The following is a 23,899-nucleotide window of genomic DNA, read 5'->3' as shown; positions in this document are numbered from 1 at the left end:
AGAAGAGTGACTAATATTATGATATGTGTTGTCCGCTAACGTATCTATGTCTTTCTCTAGAATGTGCGTTTCACTTAGCAGAGCAACGTCCACCTGTTCTTTTTTCATCAGTGTGAGCACGCTTTTGCGTTTGTGTTGGTTATTTATTCCCCCAGTGTTCCATATCATTATATTCAAACTAGCCATAATCTATACATGTTGTTGTGTAGTTATTGGTAATGCTTCTGGAGTGCGAGGCAACAATAGATATACATCCAACTAGTGAGGTCCCGTTCAGAGCCGAGCTTAAAAACATACATATATACAAATAAAAATCCCCTTTCCCCCCCTCCCATCGAGAGTCGTACAGGATTGTGTCCCATAGACACATCCTACACTTATGACTCCCTCCCTTAGGCCACCGGATTACCCAAATTGAGCTTTGTAATCCTATTCTTCTAATTGCCATAGGATCTAAAACGTTAATTCTAATTCGATAGAATGTCGCTTTTGGTCTTGCGCCTTCCCATTAATGTACTAACAATAGTTTGAAAAATGAAAAATATACCTTCATTAATATATTCATTTGAACCTTCTACTAACTTATGTAGGAAACATCAGAAAAAAGGAAAAGAGTGGAGCTAAACACTAACACCTTAAAATGAGAAAAAATAACAATGAAAGATTAAAAAATAAAAAAAGGAGTGAGAACTAAAATAAAACTCAGAGAAAAACAGATGGAATAAAATTGAGTAAAGAGAAAAAAGAGAAAAACAGAGACTTTTAGAGCTACATTGTGCAAATCTCTAAATCAGTGGTGTAATTATTTAAAATATTAGAATAACCTTGTTGTGCTTATACATTTAGATGTGGCTAATGTCTTTTTATTTTTTATTTTTTTTAAAGCCTTATTAAAGCCTTATTAAACTTCAGTCCTTGAATCCTATGCTTATTCACACCGGATGTTAGTGTTAAATTTACAGGCCTTCGTTGAATAGAGTCACTGAGTATAAATATCTTGGCCTGTGGCTCTACGGTAAATTTACATTTAAGTTCCATGTGGATAATCTTGCCTCTAAACTGCGACAGAAAATTAGTTTCCCGTACAAGAAATTTGGTTTCCTGTACAGAAACAGATCAAATTAGTAGGAAAATAATTGTTGTTCTTATCAGTTTTGGAATATGGTGATGTAATTTATAGGCATGCTGCAGCATCAGCTCTTAAACCTCTGGATTCTGCATATCAGTCAGCTCTTAAGTTTATTAACACATTGGGTGCCACGCCCCTTTGCCCAGATAACCCCTTGAGTGCCAGTGCTTTAGTCAATGGGAGGTTGGGGATATTTGCGAACGCTTAAACTATATCTTAAATTATGGCTATGGGTCTACACCCCTCGCTTATCAATGACTTGCTTGCAGTCAACATGTACGAAACGGATAGTTTTTTCATTGGTACATTTCCGTTTTATACCGTTTTGAATACGAGTATAGTTTCGGAGAGTTCTAGTAATTTCAGAGAAATTCCGCGATAATAGCCCTTTAGTGGAATACACAAAACACGTCGTAATTTTTCGGCTGATTTATGAATCGTTTTCAAATAAACGCTAGATTATCGATAGTATATGTGTACTTATGGACGCTAGAGAAGCGGGCTGAAAAATCTATTATCCATGACCTGGTCAGCACTAACGTCATACACGCACACACGTTGTGATCGCTATGAAAAAAAACATCCGATTAACCCAATACTGGTAAAATAGAGTCCTTACCTCACACCAGATGTTCTGCAAAAAGATTAATCCAATTACTGATCGCCATTCCAAATATTGATCGCGTTTATTGATCCAACGTTATAGTCCGAAACACATAATGGACGTTGCTCTGAGGGTCCTCAGTCAATCTGGTAACACGATACTGCATGCCAGAGATAGGAAAACCCTGGACCGGACTTTTTTTCTGATGCACATGGCCACCCAATCCAATCCAATGATGTGCATTACCATCCGGGAGACGATAGGCGGCGGTATTTGCCCTTTTCGAGCTCAGACCCATTCACAATGATAACGTCAGGCTGGATGGATGAAAAATGAATGGATATCGCTAATAAAAGAAATAACAATCAAATAACGCGAAAACTCGTCATTGGCACCCAACGCATGGCGAGTTAGAACGACTAATCTCGTCGTTGGCACTCAAAGTGTTAATGGTGACAGATACGATACTCACCATTGTGTCCTGTATGATAGGGTGGGTTGGCCTTCTCTTGCAGAAAGGCGCAAAAAACACTGGTATTTATTTATTTAGATTTTTTTAATTATTTTACAACATTCTTTTTTTTTATATTATTATTTCTCTTTTGCGTTTCATTTTCTGTGAATATTGCTTTTATTATGTACCGTTTACATTTGCACAATCGTCGTTTCTGTAAATGAGGGAAACTTCAGAAGCTTAAGATTTTTAAATAAAGGTTGAAATGAAATATCTGCAACCCTGTTAATTGTGCTGTTGCCTGTCTTGGCTAGGACGCTCTTGTAAAAAAGTTTTTTCAAAAAGATCTCAATGTGAATTATTTTTTAAATAAGATAATTTATAGCCTTACCTCCTCCTTCATTCAAAGTCCCTTTAAGTCCTGGTGTTTTAATGCAGTCCACCAAGGAGACAGATAGTTCCTTTAGTCCCAACAGAGACGCCATCTCCTCCACTGTACTGGATATCAGTGGGGCTGTGGCCTAAAAATACCAGATAAAAAACAATAAGAGTCTTGCAAAGTACAACGTTCACCGTCCCCAGAGTAATTGTAGATTGACATGTTTGGCTTTGTTTTTTTTTTTATGTTAGACATGTCTTGTCACTGGTACTTGATGATGAGTCACCTTAAAGGGATAGTTCAGAGTTGTGGACATCAAGTGGTATGAAATACTATAGTAGTATAGTTGATGCAGTGCCCTCAGTTTACACACCGAGTCTCGTGGTCGGAGTTCTGACCTGACAGAAGTTTTAATCACCCACAGCAGAAAACAGCGTGCCTCATTTTCTATGCTTCAAGACCCAGCATTTAGTGACTACCTCACACTGAGACTAGTTCAACACATCATGTCACTCTGAAGCATTTAGTGACTACCTCACACTGAGACTAGTTCAACACATCATGTCACTCTGAACCATTTAGTGACTACCTCACACTGAGACTAGTTCCAACTAGTGCACTGCAACCCTGCCCGAGCCCGACAGGGCCCTACCCGACACGACGGGTTCGGGCTGGGTAGGGCTTTGTTTTTAAATAAATAATTCGGGCTCGGCCGGGCCGGGCAGTGCCCTCTTTTAAAAAAAAAAATCGTCTTTTTTTTGCGCTCGCTATACTCTTATAACTAGGGTTATAGGATAACCTTAAGTTTCTGTTTCATTTTCGCGTAACGTAGTGCTGTCATCAGAGAGTGAAAGCCTCGTGTCTGAGGAGTCAAGATGTATAAGTTAACAGATACAATTGGATGTAATTACCGCAGCCTGGAGGGAGAACTCGAGGGGAGCGCTCAGGTGGATGATGAACAAATGAACCAGACCGAAGTGGCATAGGTTGAAGTTGGAATATAGCCAGTTGGCGAACGTTTTAATTTGTTCTTGGATGTATGTAGCCGGTTGGCGAAGTTTTGTTAACGTTGTTCAACACGTTGCTGACATCAACACAGCGAAGTGGTGAGTCTGATTATTATTATTTGCTGGTGTGTTCTGTTGCGCTTTCATTATATAATAAATGTTGCTCTGCTCGAAATCTGATTTCTGTTTTCTGTTTGTTTGTATAGTGACTGAGTAGGCTATTGTGTCGTGTGTGTGTGTCAAAGAAGATTCCATATAGCCTTCAAATACGTTTTACGAGGCTGCCGTGTGAGTCAACGCGAGCGCTGGGAAATAGAATTTGCGAAACAGGCTATAGAATGGTTGTTAGTTTTCAGCGTGATATGTGTTATTTAGTTAGACCTATTGGTCATTTTCGTTTTTGTTTAATATTAAACAGTATTAATAAACTAAAATAAAAATTGTTAATATATAAACAGTGTTTAGAATATTTAAAACTAAAAAATAATTTAATATTTGGCTATATAATTAATGTTTCTTTAGTTTTCACTATCTGTTATTTAGGTAGACCTATTGAACATTTTCGTTTTTGTTTATTTATTAAGTTCATATAAAACCGTGTTTCGAATATTTAAAACAAATACAAAAGAATTTTTTTTAAAAAAATTTTTTTTTTTCGGGGTTTCACGCGGGCTAGGGCTTAAAATATTATTTACAGTCGTGCTTATTTTCGGGCAGGGCCTGAAGTTCACAGGCTCGGGCTGGGCTTCATTTCAAGCAGGGTATCTGCAGGTTTAGCCCAGTCAGATTTAATGCTTTTTAAGACTTTTCAATACCACTCAGAATAAAAATGTAATACCATTTTCACAATAACAAAAATCGACACCAATTAGTTTAAGTTTAGGGACACATGGTCCAAAGATGTTTATTACATAACAAACAAACATTATGCCACATCAATGTGGAACGCCCTACTAAATGTGCGGCCCCTCTACTCCCTCAGGGGTATCAGGTAAAAAACTTATATTACAATGAAATGAATTAACCTAAACTAAATGTGCGGCCCCTCTACTCCCTCAGGGGTATCAGGTAAAAAACTTATATTACAATGAAATGAATTAACCTAAACTAAATGTGCGGCCCCTCTACTCCCTCAGGGGTATCAGGTAAAAAACTTCTATTACAATGAAATGAATTAACCTATACTAAATGTGCGGCCCCTACTCCCTCAGGAGCATGAGTGAACATCAGTTAGAACACATAAAAATAAATAGCCTATAGACTTAAAACTTAGACTAGATATCACAAACAAATCTGGAAACTGGAGTGGTCCCTTGAGCCCATAATAGTTCTCTTCTCTGCCTCTAGACCTAGTAGGAAGCAAAGCAATGGACTAGGACCGTGCACCCACCCAGCTGCCGACCATTCCATACCAAACTAGTACTTACGTACTAGGGAGTGGCCGCCCGCAAAATAAAACCAAACCCCGCCCCGCCCCACCTACTCAACCCCCACCCCACCTACCCAACCTCCTCCAATGTACAGTTTCTTCCCCCTCAAATGTATATACTCTCAAATGTATATAATGTCATGTGGGGGGCATGTATCGCAGTTCTGTGGCCCTCTTCTCCAATTCTGCTTCAACCATTTTTAGTTCCGCCATCTTTTCTCTGTGGCGCTTCCTGAGGGTGTTGGATTTTGTGATGAGCTGGGCCATTAGGGTCCCGGCCTTCCCTTCTGCCTTGTCAGCCAGTTGGTCTGCATCCTGGATGAGGTTGTTTGTGACAGCTATGAGGGTTGCCTTGCTCTTTTTTAACTCCTCTATTTTCTCTTCTGCTGCTTTTCTTTTTTGGCCCTGTACGTCAGACATCTTCTTCCTCTTCTCCTCCTCCAAGTGCATTCTGTACCTTGACCTTGCTGACGCAGCAGATGTCAGCATCTCCTTGGACAAAGGCACCTTGAGGACCCCCCCACAGACTGTGACGTAGTCCCAGATGAGGCGCTGTGCAATGACTGTATCCTCCTGCATATTACAGGTCTCTACCTCCTTATTTACAGAGAAGCCCCTCTCAACTGTCGCTTGCCCATGTGACAGGAGAAGGAGCTTCCTGCAAAAGAACCACAGCTCAGGGTAGCGTTGGTTGATCACTTCCTGGAGAAACACATCCAGTCTGGTCTTCAATGGTTCGTAGGAGAGGAAGGTATCATCTCTTGCTTCAACAGACAGAAAGTCCCCAAACTGTTGAGTAATCACATCACCTGAGACAAAAAACAACAAAAATACATAATTTAGGTGCATGTTGATTATACTTACATCAGTCAGATACTTTTCATATCAAGAAGCACATTTTATGATAATTATTAGATAATTAGATGGGTGAGTATTGTGGAGAGTAAGTGAGGGGTGTGTGTGAGAAAGAGACACAGAACGGCTCTATTCTCTCTCCTACCAGCAGAAACACCTCCTGACAACTGCTTGTTTTGGATAAACCTCTGCACCAGATTAGACATCCTTGTCTGGCACCAGTCTGGATCTGTGTACATGGTCTTGGGGTCCAAACAGGCAATCTGTCTCACTATAGCATACTTGAGTGGTGATTTCTCCTGCACCTTCTGTATGATTTTCGACATCCCTGTGGTGCACTCTGTCCTAAACTCAAGGACTGCAAGTTCCCCTATTTTCTTTTTTTGCTGGAGTTCCTGACAGAGGGATAATAGGACATAAAAAGTGAATGACATGACACCATGTGCTGTCTCCATCCTGCTAATAAGAAAATAATATACTACTGTACCTTGAGCACGGATTCTGCACCCAGGCCTATTTTCACCTCTGTTGGCTGGACCCAGTTTTTCTTGACATCCAGTTTCACCAGCTGCAGCGCACTGATGTCCTGGAGGAGCTCCCTCTTGACGAAACGCCTCAGCATACTCTGTCAACAGAACATTTTAAAATGTGCTCATGTTTAGTATTTTGTTGCATATTCTTTGCATGCCATGACTTCCTGATGTCTCTGATCCATCAACAGCTAAACTCTTAATATCTTATTTTCAAGTACTCCTACAAGCAATATTATAACCTGTTTTTGAATGGGTGTATACAGGAATTGGGTGGGGGGGGGGCTAGATTCAACTGTACATTAACGCTGGTACAGTATGGAACACATGGTTGTCTAAATAGTTGTTATGTAAGTCATCAAAAGCCAGGTATCAAATGAGCCCCAAACCATCACTAAAATATTATATAATATATAGGCCTATACCATTCAAATAAAATGGCATATAAAATGTTACAGTACTAGGCTATCATTACCTTCATCAACTCAGCCAAATCTTTGGCGAGGAAAGGAATCACCGGCTCATCCGTTTGATATCTCGTCAAGAAAGGACTGAAGGTCCTGGTGACAGCCATGTAAAACTGTAGTTTTGCCATGATGAGGGGGTCTTTTGCAGATGCGACAAGGGTGTCAAAGGATGCTGTTCCTGGATTTGGCAGCTTCTTTGTTCTGACTGCATCCAGGTAGATGTTTAGTGATGGCCACACCGCTATAGCCCTCTCCACCACTGGCAGGTTTTCGATCCAGCGATGGCCACAGAAGGGAAGTGGAAACGTTGCAGATTTGGTCTGAGCAGTGAAGTCTTCCCTCCTTGCTGGCACATTGTGAAATAGAATGTGCATGGACCTCAGCACCTTCTCCAGCTGCCACATAGAGAAGCCACATTTGCATGCATTGTGTAGCGTGTGTAGGCCACAGCTGCCCACCTCAATCAGCTGGACCCCATCATACTGCTCAGATTGGTCTTGCTGCAGTAGTTCCAGAAACTTAAAGTTCACGTTCGGGCCATCCATCGAGACTGACAGGAGCTTTTTCATGTCCAGCTGCTCTGTACATTCCTGAAGATTAAATGAGAATAATATAAAGCATATAACATCTTAATAATACACTGATTCTTGAGACTTTGCCAAAAATATGTCCCACTAAGAAAATGGCTAATTCTATTGAAAATTGTTTTTAAATGAATATGATCATCTTTTTATTATATGAATGAAAACTTTATTTAACAGATTGCAGAATGGGTACAGTAGCATACAGACACAGTATGGCTCAATACACACAGTTGTTAAGGGATGCAGACCAGAGAAAGACTTTTGTCTTGTTTACATCAGGGTCCCCCATTTTCAATTAAATTACATTTATGACATACATGACAAAGGGACATACAGGTATAGTAATGTTACATTTGTGACATATATGATATGCAAATATACAGTACTGTTACCCAGAGATCCTAACAGCAAATATATACATATGATGGTGAGGAGACTGTACATTATACACACATGCCTAAATAATAATTATTATTTTAGCTAGATATTAAATAACATAGGGACATACAGGTATATATTACCGTTACATTTGTGACATATACAATATGCAAATATACAGTACTGTTACCCAGAGATCCTAACAGCAAATACATACATTATATACACACATGCCTAATAATTATTATTATTTTAGCTAGATCATTTTTCACTACTTACTTTGAAATGGTGCAGTAGATCTCGAGCTGTTCCATGCCCCATGAACTGCAAACCCAGGTATCTGGAGCGAACTTGGTCTTTGTCCCAGTAGCGCACATGAAGGTCGAGTTGTTTTGTTTTGGTCGTCTGGCAGAAGCTCTCATCGAACATTAACACAAACGTGTCCTTGTTTACATCCCTGAACAGATTGTTTTGGATGTAAGGGGCCAAACCAAACCTGGCTATGTATGACGTTTTATCTTTTCCACACGTGAACGTTTTAGCGACTTCAGAGTCGGGGAACATCGCTTGAAACACCTCTCCTAGTCCCTCATTTCCATTGTAGGACTGATGCTTTGCGACCGTATTTAAAACCCACAGTACCTCAGCTTCAAGGGTTGGCGTGGAGCCGAACGTTACCCGGACAGGTGTAGATGTAATTGGAGGTGGTGGTAGACCTACCTGTCCCTGAGCAGTTGATGTGGAGGGCGTCGGTGTCGAAAAGAAATTGGATATTGAAGTGGTCTGCAGGCGGGTTTTAGCAGAGGTAACATGCTTAGCACTGTGCATGTGTGACTCGACTGCTTTTATGCCCATCGTTCCCAGTTTAAAATCCCTTTTGCAGAGTTTGCAGCGGGCCTCGTGCATGTCTTTCACTGGGACCAACCATGGTGCAAACAGAGGGTTTTCGAGCCAGTTCTCATTAAATTTGCACTTTCCCATGATGTTAAATTAACAAGTGCAAATAAATACAAATCAATTACTAAACTAAACGTCAGCGTTATCGCTACAGCTTGAATAACGTGTTACCTATGCTCCGGTGTTCTGAACTAGCTCCCGACGGCGACACACATTAAGGACCATGTTAATTGGTTCCGCCCCACTGCGTACCGTTTGCGTGAAAAAAAAAAAAAAAAAAGCCAAGTTTATCTCCCGTTAATAGTTTCCCCCCCCAGATTTCACAATGAAACATAAGATGACATGGCATGTTTTTAAGACCTCCGAAAGTCGGATTTAAGACATTTTAAGACAAATTAAGGCCTTAATATTTGATAGTTGAATTTAAGACTTTTTAAGACTTTTTAAGGTCCCGCGGACACCCTGTCAAGGCCCTTGCAGACCACTAGTTCCAACACATCATGTCACTCTGAAGCATAGGAAATGTTTTCTGCTGTGGATGATTACAACTTTTGCCTGCAGGTTATTGTGTGGTGGAATAACACTTTTTTGTCTCATGACCTCGTTTGCTGCCTGTCTGAAGCTTCCCGGTTCACTCAGAACGAGGCCAGAACTCAGACCACGGTACTCTGTGAGTTAAGCTAATGGCATCGCATCAACTATACTACTAGCAAGTATTTCATACCACTTAAGAGTCCAAAAATCCAAACTATCCCTTTAACTCACAAGTCAGACTCAGTGTTTGGCCATGCCAAGTTTCCCCACATGCTGGGATACAAGATGGGCCAAACAGGGTATTATGCTGCTTGGAGTTTAATCAAATCACACTCTCTTGGTGTCAGATTTGAGCATTGGGGAAATCCCCCCCCCCCCCCCCCCCAATCCCGCTACTCTGTTTTAGCCTGGCATGGAAATAATTTTGATACTGATATCAAATAGATGTCATATCACATTGTAACTGGTATTGGAAAACTCAATACCATAATAATGTCAAAACTAGCAAAGAGTCTACCCAAAAAGAGTAGATTCCTGAACTCTTACAGTCTAAGGTCGCTTTCACACCTGAGCTCTTTGGTCCGCCTTAATCGAACCCTGGTTCGTTTTCCTCGGATAGTCAGGTTGGTTTTGGGTGGTGTGAAAGCTCATACGAACTCTAGGGTGGACCAAACGAGTGAACTCCGATGTACTATAGCTCTGTAGCCAAAATGGCCAATATGTGCCCACTTCTATCATTGGAGTGGATGCGTCAACTCTGCTTGACTCCAATGGTAGGTGTCTCCAGAAACCCTGAAGTCCTGCATCCACTAGTCAAACCTAAGACATATGTGCTGTATTTTGTTCATCCACTAGTCAAACCTAAGAAAGATATGTGATGTATTTTGTTCATCCACTAATCAAACATAAGCATAACAACTGAAGCATAACACCACCTTGGAGAGCATATGGTGTTGGCTAGGACCGGCTATGTGGTCATCTTTCTTGTCTGCAGCCGGGGAAACAGCTCTGACACGTTTGTTGGGGCCGTCACTGAGGTCATTCTTTCCCTGGGACATCTTCATTGGACACGGCTCTGTAAAGTCCATACAGAGACAAAATCATAATTTAAAGCAGATGAAACATTTCAGTTAGGCTGTATGGTTATAGCAATTGTACACTAGAAATGTAGTAATGTCATATTACTTTTGCAAAAATATGTAATTTCATAAAGTCTGTAAACAAAGTTTTCATGGTTTCTTTGCTCCAAATTTGTCTCTTGCTCGTCTTTTCCACATGCTTGTTTTGATTCTGTAGGTGTGGCGGGGGGGGGGCAAATACATTTGTATGCTCCTCTCTTACACATCTTTGTAAACAAACTGCTTTCTAGCGTTGCCTCCTTAGAGCTGCTTGTCTGATCATAGTATGGCGAACGTGTGGGTAGTTTTGTTTACTAAAAGAATATAGAATATTAGACAAGGGAAGAGTTCAACAATATGTCTTGTATTTATTGAAAGGATCAGAATTAGAATGACATCTTTACGTAGGGTGGTCCATGGAACACTTAAACAGATATTAATGACATGATAGAACAACCAGGAAGGCGATAGAGAAATATAATAGGAAATAAGAGACTAGATGGAGAAAAGAGAGATTAAAGATAGAAGTCCAGAAAGACAGAAAGAGAGCATCTGACTCCAGACCAAGAGAGTGGAGTCCAGCCAGAAAGGAGACACCAGAAAGAGAGAGAGAGATCGAGCAAATGTCCTAGCCATCCTTACTTATTATGCTCTGCTCTGTCCATAGGCGTATGTGGTCGGTGGCCAATCCCAAACAAGGCATCTGTGCATTTTCCCGCCAAACCTAGGTTCAAATGCATAGCTTTTATATTTTTGCTGAAGTGTTTTCCCCCCTAGCCCATTTAGCTACAGATACAGCACTCAAAACTCAAACCTCTCATGCCTCTCTACCACTCTCTACCACTCCTCTATTGTTCTTGACCGGGCCAGATTTCACACCTCCACTTCCTCCCACAGGCTGGGCAGATTTTCATCTTAAATTTTTATTCGTCCCAAATGTCCCAGCCCCATCAGATTTCTTAGCCTTTTTCACTGTTTACTTATCATGCATTGCAACACTAATATATGGTCAGTACCCCAAGTCAGACTGCCCATATAAAAATTATTTTGGGGGTCTGAGGGCAGTAGCCCCCGACCCCCTCCCTGGGGAAGCACTTAAGTTAACTACCCTCCCTTTGTTCCCCCAGCCAACACCCCCGGAAAATTAACACCTGAGTAGACTTAAGTGGCACACAAGCAGCAACAAGCAGCAGACAAGCAGCAGAATTGGTTTGATTTTTGAGCGCTGCGTCTGTACACGTTGGCCCAGAGATAACTAGGGAAATGCACAGGTGCTTGGCCTTAACACAGACACACCACTGAACTAAGGAGAGGCCTGAATGAACTTACAATGTCATAACTCACTCAATATTCTATATTGATAATGATTGTACCCAATAACATTTAATAATAACTTTTAACTTAGATCAATGTCCCTAATAAGGTAAATAATAAGTACAAAGTCACTGAATATTCTCAAGCCTGATAATAATTTCCCACAAACGCAAACGGCAAGTCAGAGCTAGAAGACCTACCAGAGGAAGACAGCCGGGGCTGTTTTTTTCACAATCCAATATTAATTTCCACAATTTTCACTACTGCTCCTGCTATTTCTTTTCCATAAAAGCTACACAAACGCTGCTCAACTGCTGCTTTAATGTACTTTAAAGTTTACGACTCGCTACACTAGCTTATAGTTCCCACTCCTCTCTGGAACCTTTAACTTATTTTGTCTTATTCTGTCGAACGTCACCAACCATTTATGCAAATTACATGTCATCAGCTTGTGACTGCAACTTGTTCCTGTTCGCGGATGACTCAGCCCTGCTGGTCTCTGACAAGAACAAGTTACAGGTTGAACAAACCCTCAGCTCAGAACTCGGCAGAATCTGCACCTGGCTCGCTGATAAACTATCATTACACCTGGGTAAAACAGAGTCCATTCTCTTTGGATCAAATAACAAACTCAGCAAGACCAACGGTTTCTCAGTTACAGTGGGTGACAATATTGTCACAAGGAAAGATGAAATTACATACCTGGGTTCCATCCTAGAGGAAAATCTTTCCTGTGACAAGATGGCATCCAATGTAATCAAAAAATCAAACGAACAAGATTCTTGTACCGGATTTCCTCTCTGGTAAAGAAAAATACCCTGAAGACTAACAGGAGCACTCATTCAAGGGTATTACGACTATGCTTGCACCTCATTTGGAAGATAATGAGACGACAATACCATGGACACCAAAGGTGAGACAACAATAGAGGCTATCTATAGAGGCCAACATCAACCACCATGAGCGATAAGAAGCAGCTGTGGACGCTGCTAACAACACAGTAAGAGGAGAACTCCCCTCAAACACTGAAGACATACAGCTAGAAAACACATTTCAGTCACTACCTGATGAGCCTTGATAATTCTCATGTATTCTCTCCCCACCGCATGTATATTATTCTCTCCCCACCGTATGTATATTTCTCTACCACACACCCACCCCCTCCTAATGTACAGTCCCCTCCCAATCATATGTATATACTCTGTCAGGATCTATGGGTAACAGCACTGTATATTTGAATATCGTATATGTCACAAATGTAACAGTACTAAATACCTGTACAGACGCAGCGCTCAAAAATCAAACCAATTCTGCTGCTTGTCTGCTGCTTGTTGCTGCTTGTGTGCCACTTAAGTCTACTCAGGTGTTAATTTTCCGGGGGTGTTGGCTGGGGGAACAAAGGGAGAGTAGTTAACTTAAGTGCTTCCCCAGGGAGGGGGTCGGGGGCTACTGCCCTCAGACCCCCAAAATAATTTTTATATGGGCAGTCTGACTTGGGGTACTGACCATATATTAGTGTTGCAATGCATGATAAGTAAACAGTGAAAAAAGCTAAGAAATCTGATGGGGCTGGGACATTTGGGACGAATAAAAATTTAAGATGAAAATCTGCCCAGCCTGTGGGAGGAAGTGGAGGTGTGAAATCTGGCCCGGTCAAGAACAATAGAGGAGTGGTAGAGAGTGGTAGAGAGGCATGAGAGGTTTGAGTTTTGAGTGCTGTATCTGTATGTCATGTATGTCCCTATGCCATAAATGTCATGTATGTTGTTTATGTCATAAATGTCCCTATGAATTAAAAATGGGGGACTGATGTAGTACTGTACAGTACTGTATTTGCAAATCTGTATTTGCAAATCTGATATGTCATAAATGTATAGATGTAGCAGTACCGTCTATCTGTATGTATGTCATATATGTTATCGCTGCTGTCGGGACAAAACCTCATAACTCCATTTTTTGAATATTTTTTTTATTATATAAATCAACTCCGTAGATCATCCTCCATATGTGTGTGTGGGTTTTACAAAGTTTAAACAATGGGAAAGCATTAAACCGATCATCTGTCTAAACCTCCTAACTCTATTCACCCTCAAATCTGTGTTAGTTTTTTTCATCTGCTGAAAAGTTGGGTTTTTGGAGTTATGAGGTTTTGTCCCGACAGCAGCGTTATGATGAATTGAAAATGGGGGACCCTGATGTAAACAAGACGAAAGTCTTTCTCTGGTCTGCATCCCCTTAACAATTGTATGTATTGAGCTGTACTGTACTGTACCCATTCTGCAATCTGTTAATAAACTTTTCAATCAATCAATCAATGTAAACAAGACGAAAGTCTTTCTCTGGTCTGCATCCCCTTAACAATTGTGTGTATTGAGATGTACTGTACCCATTCTGCAATCTGTTAATAAAGTATTCATTCATTCATTCAACGCCTCTAATAGCCTCGAGCTTCGTAAATTAAGACTTGTATTCGTCTTACATATAGGCCTGGTCTACAAGATACACTACACGACCAAGGTACCCATGTACATGTCAAAATACTTCCCAAAGGTCAGTGAATACCACGATTACAACACCAGAGGGAGCTCCACAAATCATGTGAAACCCAGATTCGGCTCAAACAAGGGACTAAACACGTTTCGCAATTATGCCACATCAATGTGGAACGCCTTAACCAAAGCTGTAAAGGAATGTGAATCACTACCCACTTTCAAAAACACTCTCAAAGAACACCTACGGGAGACTGCAATTCGAAACTGGCCCCTACAAATGTCCTAACCCAGTTGTACAGTAAATGACCAAGTATGGCTTTGTCAGTATTCCAATGTACTGTGTGTGTGTGTGTCCCCCCCCCCCCCCCCCCCCAATGTACAGCCCCCCACCCACCCACCCCGCATTTATCCAACATCCTCCAATGTACAGTTTCTACGTCAAATGTATATACACTCTTTTTTTGGACACTTTTTGTATCACAAACAGTACTGTATTTGCAAATCTGGTATGTCATAAATGTATAGATGTAGCAGTACTGTCTATCTGTATGTCGTGTGTGTCATAAATGTCCCCATGAATTGAAAATGAGGGACTCTGGTGTAAACAAGACGAAAGTCTTTCTCTGGTCTGCATCCCCTTAACAATTGGGTGTATTGAGCTGTACTGTACCCATTCTGAAATCTGTTAATAAAGTTTTCATTCATTCATTCAACGCGTCTAATAGCCTCGAGCTTCGTAAATGAAGACTTGTATTCGTCTCGTCTCACATATAGCGGTGTTACACTAGGTAGTGTGTAAACCTATGGGAATTACGTTGTTGTCGGAGAAGCTAACGGCTAACGCTAGCTAGCTAACAGGTTAGTTTAATGTTATGATAGATGCAGCGAGGCCCCGATAATAAAGAGACGCTCAAATATGTTCAATGCATCCATCATACTCACCATTTTCTGTCTCTCTTTGGGGGACTACGATCGTACGTGTCTTGGTGAGATCGTGTGTCACTTGTTCCAACTGTCAGTGTCAACGGTTAGCTTCTTCAATATGGCAGCAGCACAGAGCCACGTCTCACCCGGAAGAGAGACACCAGTGACGTGGCCCTGCGTGGTGACGTGTCCATGACGTGTTGCGCTGCTGGCTGCTGTTGCATAATGTTGGACTGGTTGCTTGTCAAAAACACTTTGGAATAATTTGGAAATTTTTCTATTCCCCCCCCCCCCCCCCCCCATTTGACAAAGATTTCAGAAAGTAAAATGTTTATCCCAATGATATGAATTGTATGGGAAGCCCATCCCCATTCAAAGTTAGATTACCGGTAGTTAGGCTATTGTTATTATTATTATTGTAACTGAGGGGTACAATTCCCTGACTGTATTACTAGATATGATACTTACTACCACTACCTTTGTACTTAATATTCGGCCACCCAGTACACGGCATAAATATATTATGATGAACACTGTCACGTAGATGAAACGGATCCAACACAAATGTACGAATTAGAAATAGGTCTTTATTTCTACACAGCGATGGTGTGTAGAGCAAGCACTTAATCAAATCAATCACATTTATGAATGGGAATTAGTATGCACTTTTATGGCAAGAGTATTCGTCGGTATATCAATAGAGAATGTCCAATCTCTGAAGGCGCAGGTGGTACATCTACGACCTGGAATAGTTTAAGGAATAACAGCAATGATACTTTAATGATTATAGGCTGGATACACTAGGGGGGGTTAATCCGGTCGCTTGTAAGCCGACAGGAGTAGGAAGGGGGGGGGGTAGAATCCGGCTGCCTCATCCGGCCAAGGGTATCCCAGGTGAACCCACTGTAGTGCCGTTCAATGCGCCGGCGATCCTTGGACCACAGATGAAAGCAGATGGACTCTTTGTGGGCCGGCGTCCTCCGGTCCACGGAGGAGAGACGTTTACATTTACATTTACATTTAGTCATTTAGCTGACGCTTTTATCCAAAGCGACTTACAAGTTCTGTACGACAAGCCATCAGGAAGGGCACAACTCTATCAGCTGAGCAACAATGTTCATCAAAGTGTTGAGTGCTACAGTGTAGGTTAGTTTATTAGGACAAGTGCATGACAGTACGGTTAGTTAGGGTTAGATTTTTTTTTTTTTTTTTTTTTTTTTTTAATTCAGATAATGGTTGAAGAAGTGCGTCTTTAGTCGACGGCGAAAGATTGGACGTGATTCGGCTGTCCTAACTGGGGTGGGTAGTTCATTCCACCATTGTGGGGCAAGGACTGAGAATAGGCGACTTCTCTTTGATGACCCTCCCGGAGCTTGGATAGGAGTAGGTCTGAGGCGGCCAGAAGATGCAGAGCGTAGGGGTCTTGAGGGTGTGTAGTTAGAGAGGGTGTGAAGCGACCTCGTCTTGCAGAGCGTCTCCTCACCTTGCGTCCTCTCCAGGGGGGGGGTTCCAACACACGGCAGTGTCGGGGGTCTTTATCCATGGAATAATCAACGTATACAAAGCATAATCCGTGCCTGGGAAGGCGGGCTGTCGTCGGTAGAATAATCCGGTATACAGGTCCACTCGCTCGTCGGCTCTGGGGCTCCTCGGGTGCAATCTCACATGGGGTCGATCATCCTGGTTAAGCAGCCAGTTCTCTGCCCGAAACGATGGGGTACTGACTACGGTAGTATTCTCACCGCACGAAGCACTATATATTAACAGACTATTATTAGCTTAATAGACTACGTCCAACTCGACGATATAGTGCCAAATATGACTATTCAAATATTAATATACACGATGTCTCAATACCGATGGTAAGCCGAACTTGGCCTTACTCCCACACGTGGCGTCGCGGGGAGGCTTTACGTCTGTGACTCTATTGGAGGGTAAGAAACTGGACTGAAAAAGGAAGTCCTACTTTAGTAGCGCAGTATATATACGCACTATGAACAAATAGTCCCATTAGTGGTGCGGTAGCCAGATTCCTACGCGGAACTAGGACTTGTTCGTACATGTTGAGCGGTACGTTTGAACTGGGTCTGGGGGGTATGGCAGCCTGGCACCAAGGTCTCGACCAATAGTAGAATGGAGACTATTATGGGATGTTCAGTAGGCTAGAATGGATATTCAATGCATATTGTACAAGGAATATACAAGGGATATCAGGGAATATTAGAGAATATACAAATACAATTAAATATATATATATAAATAAATATATATATTCGGTTTAATCTGGCCCTTCACAACAGCCACCCCCTGATTGGTCCCAGACCTAATCAGTTAAACAGAGACAGATTAATCGCGTTGTCTATTTACACATAAGGGTTTGCTGTAGGGGTCAGTCAACTTCACAAAGTCATAGGGTTATAGGGTCATGGTCATCATCGATTGTGTCTGGGAGTCGGGGCAGTTCTATGAGCCTCGCCACGGGACGGGTGTAAGTGCGACCCTGGACAAGCACTTCAGCTGCTCGGACCTTGCCGTCGGCACCGGTGATCACTTTGCTTACGCGGCCGGCCGGCCACATAGCTCTGGGCAGTGATTGATCAATAATCATGACGACTGTTCCTTCTGTCAAATTGTCTCTCTCCTTTACCCACTTCTGGCGGGTCTGTAGAGACGGTAGGTAGTGCAGTAGGAAACTGCTCCAAAACTTGTCGGCTAATACTTGGCTGTACCTCCACATTCGTCGGCCGTTCGCTTCTTCAGGCCGGTACATTGTCTGGGGTAACGCGGGATCTAGCCGCCCCATCAGGAGTGTGTTGGGGGTAACTGGGTCGATATCCGCCACATCACTGGAGACATATCCGAGGGGCTTCGAGTTAAGTACTCCCTCAATCTCCGTGAGGACTGTCATTAGGACTTCTTCCGCCACAGTCTGGGCCCCAAGTACTGCGTACAGGGCTGTCTTTATGGAGCGCACTTCTCGTTCCCAAGTGCCACCGAAGTGGGGTGCGTTTGGGGGGTTGAATTGGAAATCAACCTGTGCTGGAGCGAGGTGGGTCTTAAGTTCTGGGCCCATAGTTTGGAAGCTCTCTCTCAGCTCTCTTTCGCCGCCTTTGAAGTTTGTCCCATGATCGGACAATAGGGTAGACGGTCTTCCTTTCCGTGATGTGAATCTACGGAAGGCCATAAGGAATGAGTCTGTGCTCATGGTCGGGAGAAGCTCGATGTGTATCGCTCTGGTGGTCATGCATTTGAATACAATACCCCACCGCTTCTCGGTTCCTCTTCCTTTCTTTATGTGCAGCGGGCCAAAGCAATCCATACCCGTTGAGTGGAATGGCTTGTCACCGATTCGGAGGCGACATGGAGGAAGCGTCGTACCGCCTCTCTTCCTTGTAGGATCCAGTAACGACGTCTGATTTCCGCGAAGACTCTTTCTGCTCCTGCGTGATGTACATCCTCATCGTATTTCTTTATAATCAGCTCTGTGACCTTGTGTCGGCTGTTCAATACGATCGGGTATTTAATGTCATCCGGTAGATTGGGGGCTCTGCGTAGGCGACCACCCACTCTGATGAGGGTATGAGCGTCGCTCTCGGGGGCCAGATGAATTAATCTGCTGTCGGATGGGACGGGCTTTCCTCCCTGTAGACAGGCCAATTCATCGGGGAACGAGTCTCTCTGGGCTCGCTGCAGTAGAAGCAATTCTGCTTCCTCGTAGTTAGCTGCTGACATATCAGCGGGGGACTTGCACTCCGGGTGGTACCGCAGGAATGTTCTTTGTTGTGCACTCTCTATGGACGTGCAATCGTCTATGTTAGGGTCGGTGGAGGCTACGGTGCTCAATCCACAGAACACAGACTTCTTATTTTCCACCTCCTCTGGACTTGCTTCCCTCGGGATAGGCCTGGGCCACTGTCCTTCCGGGAGTCTTAGGAATGCGGGGCCGTCACTGTAGACATTGCGACGGGTGAGGTCATCCAGGGGCATCCCCCGGGTGATAACGTCAGCTGGGTTCTGTTTTGTATCAACGTAGCGCCACTCTGTTTCTCCGGTTAACTCTTCGGTTAAGTCTTGAATCTCGGTGACTCTGACTCCCACGAAGACTTTGTACTTGCATGAGTCCGATTTGATCCAGGCGAGTACTGTCGTGGAATCTGACCACAGGATTGTTCTAGACACCGGTATGGTGAGCTCACGTTGGATGAGCGTGGCTAGGTGCGCTCCGGCTAGGGCTGCGCAGAGCTCTAGACGTGGGATAGATTGTTGCTTGCGTGGGGCTATTCTCGAGCGGGCGAGGACAAATGCTGTATAGATCTCTCCCCCCTTTTCTTGGGCCCGCAAGTAGGCTACTGATCCGTATGCGACCTCTGAGGCGTCACTGAAGACGTGTAAGTCCATTTTACATGTCTCTGGCCTCACCGTGGGTGGGAAGTAGCTTCGGCGCATATTAACGCCTGGGAGTGAGTGGAGCTCCATCTCCCACTCTCTCCAGGTGGATGCAAGGTGTGCGGGAATGGGGTCGTCCCAGCCCTGGTCCTTGTCCCACAATGCTCGTACAATCATTTTGCCCTGGTGGTGTACGGTAGAATACATCCTAGCGGGTCATATTGTCGGGCGAGTGTTGTGTACACACTCCGTCTGGTGGTCGGCGCCGCCGCCGGCCTTCCCTGCTCCGTAGTCAGGGGCTTGTGTCTGTAGTGAAGCGAATCTGTTTTGAATCGCCACACCAATCCCAGGGTCATCTCCTGGGCTTCTCCCGGGATTGTAGCCATCCAGGTCTCGCTGCTGGCTGCCTTGTCCTCGGAGGAGAGGCTGCGCAGTACTTGCGGATCGCTGCTGGCCCACTGCCTGAGATCAAAGTCGCCTTTGATCAATGAGGCGCGGAGTTTAATCAGGAGAGCCTCGGCTTCTTCCTGGGTTGAAAGGCTTTGTAGACAGTTGTCTACGTAGAAGCTGTTCTTTACGCTGTGTCGGACCTCTTCGTCCGCTGCTGGGTCCTCTGCTACATGTTTCTGTAGTGCAAATGTAGCACAGCAGGGGCTGCACGTCGTTCCGAAGGGGAGGACTTCCCATTGGTAGATGGCTGGGTGCTCATCTCCTGGCTTCTCTCTCCATAGGAACCGTAACAGGGGCTTGTCCTCCTCTACTAATCTCACCTGCAGGAACATTCCTTTAATGTCCCCGCTGATGGCCACCCTTTCCTGGCGGAAGCGGAGTAGAACGCCGAGTAGGGAGGGGCCGAGTGTGGGACCGGGCAGTAACTCTTTATTCAGATTTTGGGATCCGATCTGGTAGCTGCAGTTAAATACTATGCGGTCTTTACCGTTGTGATGGACCTTGTGGTGGGGCACGTACCACGATTCAGTGGTCTGGTCAGCCTCTTTAATGTCCATCTTTGTGACGTGTCCCGCTGTGATGAGCTTCTCAATCTCAGCGCGGTATACACTCTCTTGGGCGGGGTTCTTGGCTAAGCGCCGCTCCGTGTTCAGCAGGTACCGTTCTGTGGCGTCTGTCTTGGCGTGGAAAGTAGGCATTCCTTCTCGCCGCAGGAGTGGCGTGGCGTATCTCAACACGCCGTTGACCGGGACTCTCTTGGTCCCTGTCTCGAGGAGGTGAATGGCGTAAATGTCATCTTTAGAGCGAATGTCTTTCTTTCCGTTCTTAAAGGGCATTTGTTCCAAGGTCCATAGCCGCTCTACGTGTTGCAGGAGTGCGGTTTCTCCCTCCGTGACTCGGGAGTGGAGACATCTAGTGGCTGTACTTCGGTTGAGAGATTTGGCGAGCGGGCCTTGGAGAGTCCATCCCAAACGGGTCTCGACTGCTGCAGGACAGCCTCGGGGTCCGGTATGAACCCGGTCTATCGGGACAATGAGGTCTGCATGGTCGGAGCCTATCAACAGGGTCGGCATAGCATTGTCTATGAGCGGGATCGGTAACTTGCGCAGATGTACATATTTCTCCATCAGCTTGGCGACGGGGTATGTGTACCGCGACAGTCCTATTTCTTGGCTGGTGAAAGCGTCTGTAATCTGGTACCGTCGCTCAGGCTGGCCGCTTGCTGCGATAGAGAATGAGACATTCTCGCCCTTTATCGTCTTCAAATCTCGTCTTATTGTCCGAATTGTCATTTGGGTTTCGCTTCCCCGCAGCCCTAGCTGGGCCGCAGCGGAGGCGAGCAGAAGGGTCTTCTCTGACCCGTCATCGAGGACGGCGTAAGTGTCCAGGACTTTATTCTGGTAGCTTAGTGTCACACGCACTACTTTTAGGAGCACTCGGGCTCCACTGCTGCTGGCGGGATCGATGTACATGACGCTCGCTTTGCTGCTGGATGGTGCGGGTGAAGGGCGCCGTCTGTTACTGTCGTGAAGTATGTCCAGATGGGCTCCATCGCACTTGGTGCACCTTTTCTTTAAGCGGCATTCGGCTGCCATGTGTGAGCGCGCACAGCGAAAACAGCGCTTGTTGGACTTTATCCATTGACTTGCTTCCTCCGCGTTCAGCTTGGGGAAGGAGTCACATTGCGCTAGCCAGTGTTCTTTCTCACAGTAGGGGCACACTATCTTCCACTTCTCCGTTCTGGAGGGGGTACTGTGGCTCCTGCTGCTCGGTACTGACTCCGATTGGTGCATCACAGTCACCGATCTTCTTCCATCATTTAGTCGTCTGGTTCCTTCTCTGGAGCCAGGGGTGCTCCGTCCGAATGTATCTAGCCGTAGGCTGCTGACTTCTCTCGCCAGGAAGTCTGCTAGATCGAGGAGGTTCGGTTCGGGGCCATTCGGGTCTCGTTGGTCTCTCTGCCGCCTAAAACGCTCCTGTCGAGCGGGCGGCAGCTTCTCCAAGATCCTTTCCACATTTGAGTTGGCGTAAAGTTCATGCCTCCCCTTCTCTCTCTGCGCTCCCAACATCCCTACCAGGGACTGCACTCTGATGGACAGGTCGTCCAGTGCTCGATTGTCTATTGCTGGGGGTAAGCGATCGATGTGTCGGATCTCCTGGATCACGTAATCCCATATGCGCCCATACCTCTGGTCCAATGCTACCAGCGCTGCTGTGTATGGGGTGGTGGAAGTCGCGTAGGCGAGCGCTATATTATGTGCGCGGGGTACCTTTAAGTGCTTCAGTAGGATGGCGTATTTATGGCGTTCATCCAATACATCCACCAACATGGTCTCCAGACACATGCGGAGTTCTGTATACTGGGCCCGGTTCTCTTGGGTGAAGTCGGGTACCATAGGCGTGCCAATGTATGACGCTGACTGTGGATACATCGGCGAGCGTTGGGGGAGAGGCCTCCTAGGCGAGTCTCCTCCCGCTCCTTGGTATGGGCTGGTACCGGCAGTGTACCATGGCCCGCTTGTCCAGGTGCTGTTCCTCGGTGCGGGTCGTGCGTCGTGCTCACTCGTGTATAGAGTCGGGGGTCTGTAGCGCAGCTCCGCGGGAGTATAGCCTGGGCTGTACCGGACCTCCTGGTCCGGTAGAGTACTGTGCTGTCGTCGGGCGTGGTTCTCCTCCTCTTCCTCTTCGTCTTCAGTTAGGTCATCCAGTGCTTGTAGTCTCTGGTTTAGCCTCTCCACAGGATATGCTGCTCCTTCCCGGTTGCTAGGTCTCGCTTGGACCGGTGGGGGGAGGTGGTCTGTGGGGGGTATAGACCTCGTCTGTTGGTCAAGTTCAGGGTTGTTTACTCGGCTAGGGGATGCCGCCCTGGAGGTGTGTCTAGACGAGTTCCTGGAGCCTCTGGCGGAGGGAGAGGGTGTTGTCCGTCTGATCAGCTGTTCTATTAGTTGCGCTTGCTGTCTGTCGCGCTCTGCGTCCCGTAGAGCACCAGCAGCTGCTCGCTGGCTGTCTGCTCGGTCTCGGGCCACATTCTCTTCCCTCTGAATGCGTCTTATTTCTAGACGTATATGCTCTTCTTCGCTCCGCTGCTGGATCTGCAGTCGGTCGCGTTCAGCAGCGGCGTTCAGGCTGATGAGGAAGGCCTGCTGTAGGGTCCTCTCTGCCTCGCTGGGGGAAGGCGGTTGTATAGGGGAGCCTTCCCTCGGGGTACTCCTTGCGGAGCCTTGGAGCTCTATCTCCACGGTGCTCTCCCCGTCTTCTTCCGTGCCGAGTTCTGTCTCGGTAGCGTTGTATTCCTCCCGGGACTCGTCGGGGACTACTTCTTCAGTACTGGCGGGGTGTGGAGTCATGTCTGGTTCCCACTGGTCCCCACCGTGAACTTGGTCAGTTACATTAGAACCCGTAGGGGCCTCTATGGTCGGGGTAGTCTGGGCGTTGGGGTTAGACATACTTTTACTTTCTAGTTTTACCGCGTTTACTGTTAGTAGAAGACTAGGTTGTTGACTGACAGCGTAAGCCTCTAAGTACTGAGGGAGCCGTCGTTCGCGCTGCGGGCGTTGGTTAGGAGGATCGTTTCGTGGAGTGTTCATCATAGGCCATTTCAATATTAATAACACTATATTAATATTACACTGATTACCCTCCGGCTCGAAGGACCAATTGTAACTGAGGGGTACAATTCCCTGACTGTATTACTAGATATGATACTTACTACCACTACCTTTGTACTTAATATTCGGCCACCCAGTACACGGCATAAATATATTATGATGAACACTGTCACGTAGATGAAACGGATCCAACACAAATGTACGAATTAGAAATAGGTCTTTATTTCTACACAGCGATGGTGTGTAGAGCAAGCACTTAATCAAATCAATCACATTTATGAATGGGAATTAGTATGCACTTTTATGGCAAGAGTATTCGTCGGTATATCAATAGAGAATGTCCAATCTCTGAAGGCGCAG

The 23,899-nt window shown here is 44.9% G+C and overlaps 1 protein-coding gene across 1 annotated transcript in view; it reads right to left on the bottom strand.

Annotated features, from left to right (window-relative positions):
- LOC311234143 (uncharacterized protein) overlaps positions 1–15,234 on the bottom strand; it is a gene marked incomplete at its 3' end in the record, with an annotated part of 38,814 nt that extends 23,580 nt beyond the window's left edge. The window contains exons 1-3 of the mRNA XM_084321259.1: positions 15,114–15,234; positions 10,183–10,322; positions 2,579–2,708 (exon numbers count right to left, since the gene is read on the bottom strand). Coding sequence (XP_084177385.1) covers positions 2,579–2,708; positions 10,183–10,311 — 259 coding nt within the window. The 5' untranslated portion in view covers positions 10,312–10,322; positions 15,114–15,234. The remainder of the gene's footprint in view (positions 1–2,578; positions 2,709–10,182; positions 10,323–15,113) is intronic.
- Between the last annotated feature and the right edge of the window lie 8,665 nt (positions 15,235–23,899).

The sequence above is a fragment of the Notolepis coatsorum genome (genome assembly GCF_963971535.1).
Source record: "Notolepis coatsorum genome assembly, chromosome: 9".
Lineage (NCBI taxonomy): Eukaryota > Metazoa > Chordata > Actinopteri > Aulopiformes > Paralepididae > Notolepis > Notolepis coatsorum.
Note: the sequence above shows the minus strand (reverse complement) of the source record. Positions and strands in the feature narration are given on the sequence as shown.